The 9374-nt window shown below is 42.8% G+C and overlaps 1 protein-coding gene across 1 annotated transcript; it reads left to right on the top strand.

Annotated features, from left to right (window-relative positions):
* Window positions 1-386: 386 nt before the first annotated feature.
* LOC123082587 (uncharacterized) lies at window positions 387-3087 on the top strand. Its single transcript, XM_044504887.1, has 2 exons — window positions 387-470; window positions 2332-3087. The coding sequence occupies exon 2, from the start codon at window positions 2334-2336 to the stop codon at window positions 2826-2828; it is 495 nt and encodes a 164-aa protein (XP_044360822.1). The 5' UTR covers window positions 387-470; window positions 2332-2333; the 3' UTR covers window positions 2829-3087.
* The last annotated feature ends 6287 nt before the right edge of the window (window positions 3088-9374 follow it).

The raw sequence follows: 9374 nt of genomic DNA on the forward strand, positions 1-9374 counted from the left end.
TATTAAGATAAAAATAAAAAAATAGTTTACCAAACATTAGTAGATTACGTGTACAAAACATCTCACTGCCTAGGTTCTAAAATATCTGGGTTTATCTGTTAAAATGTTATTCTAGTAGAGAAAAGAGTAGATAAGTTCAATGTCCTGCAGATTACTTACGCAGGGAGAATACCTGCTGTGTGTTCCAAAAAAATATCTATGCTAAGGAAGCAGCGAGTAGATAAGCATCCACAGTAACCAGGGTGAGCCAGCCGTGGGGTAGTCGGTACCTGGGTTAGATCAGTCTCATCCACGTAGCCCTTCCTCGACAGATGTCATCCTTTCAACCCTCTTCTCTTGCACTATAAATAGCTTCTCAACCATGCGGTACTGATCGCCCGCACCCAGAAAATTCCCCACTTTAGTTGGAAGCAGTCAGCGGAGAGCGAGCGACCGATCGGAGAAGCTGCGGAGAAATTGAGGACAAGGAGGTATGGCTGCTAGCTTTAGCCAACGCCCTGTTCCTCGTCTTGTCTCATGAAGTCATCTAAGATTCTTGAGGGTAGCTAGCTGTAGCATCTCTCCTCTCCTACTACATGTTCCTGTTTTCTTTCCATCGATTTCCACACTTGAGGTGATATTCTTGCTTAACGGAAGATGTGGTGTTATGGGTAAATGAACGAAAAGATTCTAAAATACTGGAAGTTGCATCAGACTGATTCCATTCTATTGATCCATGCTTTGTTACACTGATGAATTTATTCGCTGGCTTAAGAAGGAACAACTAGTACTAGTTGGTAAGAAAGACTGGGAACGAGTAGTACTAGTACTACAGGACCCATGCATGCGTACATCTCCTGTGTAAAGAAATAATCTTCATGGCTAGCTAGCATGCATGCAGGTGGTTGTATTTCTCAAATTTAATAGCTGGGAACAGTACTGAGGTTAAAGTGGGATGTGCACGCCTCACTCTAGCATAGCCAAGTACTATAGAGCGACTTGTTACATCCCTGTACTGGTACTGCATATAGCTGCTCATGTCCATGTTGCCACTTGCAAGTCACATGAAATAATAAGCTGATGGGCGTTTGTAACATGCTTAGGTTGGAGCTCAGATTTAGCCGAGGAGGAACCGCTGCAAGGCAAGACTGTGCATATCAGTCTTCTCTCTCAAACTGAACTTTTAATATATGTTAACAAATTAATTGGTTACTAGCATTAATGTTTTTACATATGAATATAAGTGATGAGCTGGTAATTATTATGCCTGTGAGAACCATGCGTGCATGGTTGACGGATTGATCGAACGATGATGTTTGAATAATCTAAGAACGTACACCGTCGTGATCGTGGTAAGTGTGGTATATCAAGCCCGGGGCGGTCGATACCTGAAATAACGGTACGCGGCTAATTTAGTCGGTACTAGTGTGAGATGGAAGATACCTCACACAAGTAGGGGACTCGGCGTCGTGATTCCCGGAGATAGGTATTACCATTGGTGGAGATTACGACGGTTATTAGTATGTCTCTGCAGAGATTATTGCTATAGGTTTGCGCCGGTATAATTCCATCCTGCTCCTGTAAGGTAACAGGAGGCTGAAGCATCTTTACCTTATGCACATTCAACTTGCAACCTACTAATTCTTGCATTCTTATATTCTTGCTGAGTATGTCCCAACATACTCACTATTGTTTTCCTTTTCCTCTGATATGCACAGAGTGCGCGGGAAGTGGGCATGGTGAGGAGTTAGAGGAGCATGAGGAATAAGTCGACGCCTAGGCCAGGGTGTCAAAATTAGCAGTCTTTGTTTAATCCTTAAATAAAGTCAGTGAAGAATAAGAGGAAGTACTATCAATACATGTGCATATGCACGTGGTTGAACACTTGGCCTACTATCTATTATTTGGTTAAGTGAGGGTGTAAGCTATTATGTAAAGAATAAGCTGGAATTAAAGTATTACTTGTGCCCTGTTGTTCTGATATATGCTACTCATGCCTTGTGTGCTTATGAGTGTTCTTCAACTCATAAGGACACGGCGACTGTCACATTTATTTCCGAACCTTCGAGTCGTGACAGTAATAGTGGCATCAGAGCCTCGTTTAAAATTTAATTAACTAGGTATAAACCAGATAATCAGGGCTAGTGAGGGTAAAGAGTGTTTATGAGCAAACTAACTAGGAGATAACCCTGGCCTAGTAAAGGAAGTAGTGCTGGTTGGTTTGAGTATGGTGAGGGACGTACTAGAATAGGTTGCATAGTAAGGCTATGGAGTAGTCCTGGGATAGGGTAGTAGCTATGCTGTCTCTCTTTATCTGGTTTTCTAATGTGATGGATGTGTTGTCCAATCCAGGCATGGAGTTTGTTGACATCCCAACCAAGCATTTTCTGGAGCAGTTTGTGGCGCTGTTCGGACTTGCTCCACCAGTTGTCTGTTGGAGGCCTGCTCCTGAGGGATTGTACATTGTGGGGGTTCAGGTTAACCTTGGTCCTGCGGACAGGGTTCCTCACGTGTACTATGAAGCTGCAGGAGCCACTATCCCTGAGGCGGAGCAGGCAGCCTGCCTGATGGTGATCCACGCCGTAGCTGCCGAACGTAATGTGGAAATTAGGGATATTAACTACTACCACCTAGGGTACCTGCAGCATCAGGTGGAGGATCTGCGCAAGAAGCTGATGGAGGCCGAGCATCTTTGTGCTGAACTGATGAACATTGTCCGCTCCAGCGAGAGTGAGGTCGCTTTTCTGGAGCGCCTCACTCACAGGTTCTATCGTCGCATTCGCTGCCTGAGGGACACTGTGGCTGCACTGCAGCATGGTGGTGGCGGAAGTTCCAGCGGCAGTGTGTGAGCAGTGGATGGGCATCAGCACCGTAGCAGTCCCGTTGGGGTCCTTTCTATAGTATTTAGTATCTTTAGAATAAAATCTTGCAGGGTATGAGTGTGGGTGGTTCAGGTTTTGGGGCTGCAAGATAGACATGGCGTGAGGTGTGGAGGATGACACTAGTTGTCCTTTGGGTTTGAGGGAGCCTCTAGTTATGGTGTTATGCTGTGCTTGTAATGTAAGGACTGAGTTCTCTGTGTTGGGATGGTCTAAGCATGCTGCTACGTTGCCGTGTAGCTCATGTGGTTTTCTCTTAAAAAAACTGAAGTTTGATCCTGGTGAAGCTAAAGAAGTGTCTTTCTGTTGATGTTTGTTTTGCCGATTACTATCTCTTCACAAGAACAGCTGGTAACTAATTTGTTCCTCATAATAGCAGTAGGATGTGTGTATAACTTTGCTTAAGTGACCTGATGAGTGCTGAGAATACGAACTTTCTGGACGAAATTAAAGCAAAATAAATTGATGTTTCAGTAAATCAGCGGAATGGTAGTACACCATGTACTATTGGTGAACAGTACGTGTGTGAGCTAGACTATGCATGCGTGTGTGTGAGCTAGACTATGCATGCATGTGTGTGAGCTATGGGTTATGGGTTGTAGGACGTGGCCTACACTACCTACTTTTAGTAGGCACGTGCTAGTTTATCTGGACCTTTACTAATTGTCTACGGTGCATGTCCCGCTACCTCTCAAGCAAATTGCTATGTGTTGTATGATTATTCTTATTTTTCCATGCTGTCGTGGCTAATTTGATAAGTTCATTATCATAGATGACTGATAATGGCAGCAACGGTACGAGTCGTGATGGAAATAATTCGGGCAATACAAATGCTGGATTATTGGTCCAAGAACTTGGTGACCAGAGTGTGCTGGCCAATCTGCTCACTAACATTTTGGGCAGACATCAAGAGACTCAACAACGTCAAATGGATATTCTGGAGCGCGTTGTAAAGAATGATAGCCACCGGAGTGGAGTTGGGGAATTTCAAAAACTCAAGCCGCCCTCATTCTCCGGGACTGCTAATCCGCTTGAAGCGGAAGACTGGATCACCGCTATGGAGAAAGCATTTGAGGCTATGGGCTGCACCAACGAAGAGAAAGTCATTTATGCAGTTTATATGCTAAAATCAAGCGCTTTTGAATGGTGGGACGCTCACAAAAAGTCTTACCCAGAGGGTACTCCCCTGACATGGATATTGTTCAAAGAGGCATTCTATAAAAAGTATTTTCCAGAAAGCATCAAACGCATCAAAGAAAGGGAGTTTCTTGAGCTTAAACAAGGGAACAAATCTGTAGGAGAATATGAAATTGAATTCTCTAGACTTGCAAGATTTGCTCCAGAGTTCGTCCAGACTGATGGCTCCAAGGCTCGACGCTTCGAGAGCGGTCTACGTCAACCACTTAAGCGGTGTGTGGAAGCCTTTGAGTTAAATACTTTTAGAGATGTGGTGAATAAAGCCCAGTTGTTGGAAAAGGGATTTCAAGAGGAAAGGGGTGATGCTGGTCAGCCATCTAAGAAGTTTAAATTCAATAATGATAATAGGCAAAATAATGGGAATTTTAGAACAGGTGGTCGCCCAGAACGAACCAGAGGCAACTCATTTGGGAGTATGCCAAGGAGATGCCCAATCTGTAACGGGAATCATACACCAAATATTTGTCCAGATCGTTGGGGAAGTGTTACGCATGTGGAAAGCCGGGACACACTCGGTACGAATGTCCTAATAATAAACAAAGCATCAACCCTCTGACTCCTGCTCAGCAAAGGCCTATGGCGCTGCCCCAGCCACCTCAACCATTATATCTACCTGGCCCTTCTTCCACTTATCACTCAAATCAGTATGCCAAGACTAATACTGCTAATCGAGCGCAAGGACTTCGTCCAAATAATCGAGAGAAGCCTCACGGAGGGAACCAAGCTAGAGTATTCAATCTAACTCAGAAGAATGTTGAGGAGTCCAACAACGTGGTGACAGGTAACCTTTTAATACGCTCTCATCCAGGAAAAATCTTGTTTGATTCTGGTGCCACCCATTCATTTGTTGCTACAAAATTCATGAGTAAACATCATATCCCTAGCAGTACGCTAGAAGGGTCTATTTATGTTGAGACACCTATAGGAAGCAGAAGTACGAATTTAATTTGCACTTCTTGTCCCATTGAGATCATGGGATGGAAGTTTATGGCGGATCTTATTGTAATGGAAATGCAAGATTTTGACATAATACTTGGCATGGACTGGTTGCAAGAGTATAGAGCCACTATTGACTGCTATGAAAAACAAATTACACTCAGACTTGATGGTCAAGTAGAGATTGTGTATCAGGGTGATAAAAAGAGCCAGTCACGGACTCTTATGACAAAATTAGACAAGAAGGAAATCAATATCAAGGATATTCCAGTGGTAAATGAATTTCCTGATGTCTTTCCGGGAGAGTTGCCGGGACTACCACCGGATCGAGAAATTGAATTTGCTATCTTATTGATCCCGGGAACCAAACCAATCTACAAGGCACCTTATAGGATGGCACCTGCGGAACTTAAGGAGCTAAAAGTACAACTCAAAGAGTTGGAGGATAGGGGATTTATTCGCCCTAGTGTTTCACCGTGGGGAGCTCCTGTTTTATTCGTTAAAAAGAAGGATGGAAGTTTAAGATTGTGCGTTGACTATCGGGAATTAAACAAGGTAACTATAAGCAACAAATACCCTCTTCCGCGGATCGATGATTTGTTCGACCAACTACAAGGATCCAAGGTTTTCTCAAAGATTGATTTACAGTCTGGTTACCATCAGTTAAAGATTAAGCCAACTGATATCCCCAAGACCGCTTTTCGCACCCGCTATGGACACTATGAGTATCTAGTGATGCCCTTCGGTTTGACCAATGCTCCTGCGGCTTTCATGGATTTAATGAATCGAGTCTTCAAGCCTTATTTGGATCAATTTGTGATTGTGTTCATTGATGATATTCTTATATATTCAAAGACGGAGGAAGAGCATTCAATGCATCTAAAAATTGTGCTACAAACACTGCGGGAACATAAATTATATGCCAAGTTAAAGAAATGTGATTTCTGGATGAATAAAGTTCCTTTCCTTGGCCATATAATCTCAGAAGAAGGGATATCAGTAGATCCTGCAAAAGTTCAAGCGGTGGCAGAGTGGCAAAGGCCCTCCACTGTAACTGACATTCGAAGTTTCCTTGGGCTGGCGGGGTACTACCGCCGATTTATATTGAACTTTGCAAAAATTGCTGCACCTTTGACTCATCTAACAAAGAAGGGAATTAAGTTTGAGTGGTCAGATGAGTGTGAGAAAAGCTTTCAAGAATTAAAGAATCGACTAGTCTCAGCCCCAGTTCTTGCTTTGCCTGTCGGTGGGGAAGAATTCACCATCTACTGTGATGCCTCAAAAATTGGGCTTGGGTGCGTACTTATGCAAAGGGGGAAAGTTATTGCTTATGCATCTCGCCAGCTAAAACCATATGAACAAAATTATCCAACTCATGATATGGAGCTAGCAGCGGTAATTTTTGCTCTAAAAATCTGGAGGCATTATCTTTATGGAGAACATTGTGAGATATTTACTGATCATAAAAGTTTGAAATATATATTCACACAAAAAGAGTTGAACATGAGGCAAAGAAGGTGGCTAGAATTACTGAAGGATTACGATGTTAATATTAACTATCACCCAGGAAAAGCCAACATAGTGGCAGATGCCCTGAGCCGAAAGGCGTACTGCAACATGACTACCCTGGCCACACGTGAGCCCCATATATTGAGAGATCTGGAAAGACTAGGGGTGGAACTAAAGGTTCACGTGCCAGGAGATCGAGTTATGTTAAATACTCTTCAAGTCACATCAACCTTAGAAAGGCAGATCATGGAAAAACAAATGGTTGACCAAGACTTGTTAAAGATAAAGAAAGATATTAGTGATGGAAAGCCATCGGAATTTAATATTGACTCTGCTGGCGCCATACGTTTTAGAGACAGGATCTGTGTACCTAATGATTTGGAATTAAAGAAACAAATCTTGGATGAAGCCCACTCGTCTCTATACACCATGCACCCTGGGAGCACTAAAATGTATCAGGATATTAAGAGGACATTTTGGTGGAATAATATGAAAAGAGAAATTGCAAAATTTGTTTTGGAGTGTGATGTGTGCCGGCGCATAAAAGCGGAACATCAGAAACCGGCCGGACTTCTACAACCATTGTCAGTACCACTCTGGAAATGGGAGGAGATCAGCATGGATTTTATCCAGGGATTACCACGAACGCCAGCAGGACACGATAGCATATGGGTAATAGTGGATCGACTAACAAAGTCGGCGCATTTTATACCTGTTAAAAAGACCTTTTCTTTGGAAAGGTTGGCCAGAATATATATTAAAGAAATAGTGTCATTGCATGGTGTTCCCTTACGCATAGCATCAGATAGAGATCCTCGTTTTGCCTCAAAGTTTTGGATAAGTCTACACAAGGCATTGGGAACAAAATTGGACTTTAGTACTGCATATCATCCGCAAAGCGATGGACAAACCGAACGAGTAAATCAAATTGTGGAGGACATGCTCAGGTCATGTATTTTAGAATTTAAGGGAGCATGGGATGAATATATGCCTTTGGCCGAGTTTGCATACAATAACAGTTATCAATCAAGTATTCAAATGGCCCCTTACGAGGCTTTATATGGTAGGAGGTGTCGAGCGCCGATTTATTGGGATGAGGTTGGAGAAAGAAAGTTTTTAGGACCTGATATAATTCAAGAAACTGAAGAAAAAGTAAGGCTTATACGCGAGCGACTCCGAACTGCACAGAGTAGACAAAAGAGCTATGCTGACAATAAAAGAAGAGATTTTCACTTGGAAACAGGAGACTTGGTATATTTGAAAGTCTCTCCAATGAAAGGAGTTAAGCGTTTTGGACAGGGAAAGAAGTTGAGTCCGAGATATATTGGACCCTTTCCCGTGACCAGACAGATCGGAGAGGTAGCCTACCAATTAGAGCTACCAGAGGCTCTCGCTGGAGTACATAATGTATTCCACGTGTCCTTACTTCGTAAATGCCTAAAACCGCCACATCAACCGGCGGAACTAGAACTGTCCCAAGTGAGAGAGGATCTATCATACGAAGAATATCCCATTCGGATATTGGATATTAAAGACCGTGAGACTCGACGCCAAACTATTCGATTTGCCAAAGTACAATGGAATAATCACAGCGAGGATGAGGCCACCTGGGAAAGGGAAGACGACTTAAGAAAAACCTTTCCGCACCTTTTCAATGATTAAGGTATGCAAATTTCGAGGTCGAAATTTTTGTAAGGAGGAAGGGATGTAATAACCTAAAAATATGCGATGATAATTATTTTAATTGGATAATTATATTGTGATTAACTGTTAAGCTATTAAGATAAAAATAAAAAATAGTTTACCAAACATTAGTAGATTACGTGTACAAAACATCTCACTGCCTAGGTTCTAAAATATCTGGGTTTATCTGTTAAAATGTTATTCTAGAAGAGAAAAGAGTAGATAAGTTCAATGTCCTGCAGATTACTTACGCAGGGAGAATACCTGCGGTGTGTTCCAAAAAAATATCTATGCTAAGGAAGCAGCGAGTAGATAAGCATCCACAGTAACCAGGGTGAGCCAGCCGTGGGGTAGTCGGTACCTGGGTTAGATCAGTCTCATCCACGTAGCCCTTCCTCGACAGATGTCATCCTTTCAACCCTCTTCTCTTGCACTATAAATAGCTTCTCAACCGTGCGGTACTGGTCGCCCGCACCCAGAAAATTCCCCACTTTAGTTGGAAGCAGTCAGCGGAGAGCGAGCGACCGATCGGAGAAGCTGCGGAGAAATTGAGGACAAGGAGGTATGGCTGCTAGCTTTAGCCAACGCCCTGTTCCTCGTCTTGTCTCATGAAGTCATCTAAGATTCTTGAGGGTAGCTAGCTGTAGCATCTCTCCTCTCCTACTACATGTTCCTGTTTTCTTTCCATCGATTTCCACACTTGAGGTGATATTCTTGCTTAACGGAAGATGTGGTGTTATGGGTAAATGAACGAAAAGATTCTAAAATACTGGAAGTTGCATCAGACTGATTCCATTCTATTGATCCATGCTTTGTTACACTGATGAATTTATTCGCTGGCTTAAGAAGGAACAACTAGTACTAGTTGGTAAGAAAGACTGGGAACGAGTAGTACTAGTACTACAGGACCCATGCATGCGTACATCTCCTGTGTAAAGAAATAATCTTCATGGCTAGCTAGCATGCATGCAGGTGGTTGTATTTCTCAAATTTAATAGCTGGGAACAGTACTGAGGTTAAAGTGGGATGTGCACGCCTCACTCTAGCATAGCCAAGTACTATAGAGCGACTTGTTACATCCCTGTACTGGTACTGCATATAGCTGCTCATGTCCATGTTGCCACTTGCAAGTCACATGAAATAATAAGCTGATGGGCGTTTGTAACATGCTTAGGTTGGAGCTCAGATTTA

The sequence above is a fragment of the Triticum aestivum genome, chromosome 4A (genome assembly GCF_018294505.1).
Source record: "Triticum aestivum cultivar Chinese Spring chromosome 4A, IWGSC CS RefSeq v2.1, whole genome shotgun sequence".
NCBI classification, from domain to species: Eukaryota; Viridiplantae; Streptophyta; class Magnoliopsida; order Poales; family Poaceae; genus Triticum; species Triticum aestivum.

Bases quoted from the DNA above. Each gene is read 5' to 3' on its own strand.
- LOC123082587 (XM_044504887.1), top strand. From the start codon at position 2,334: ATGGAGTTTGTTGACATCCCAACCAAGCATTTTCTGGAGCAGTTTGTG.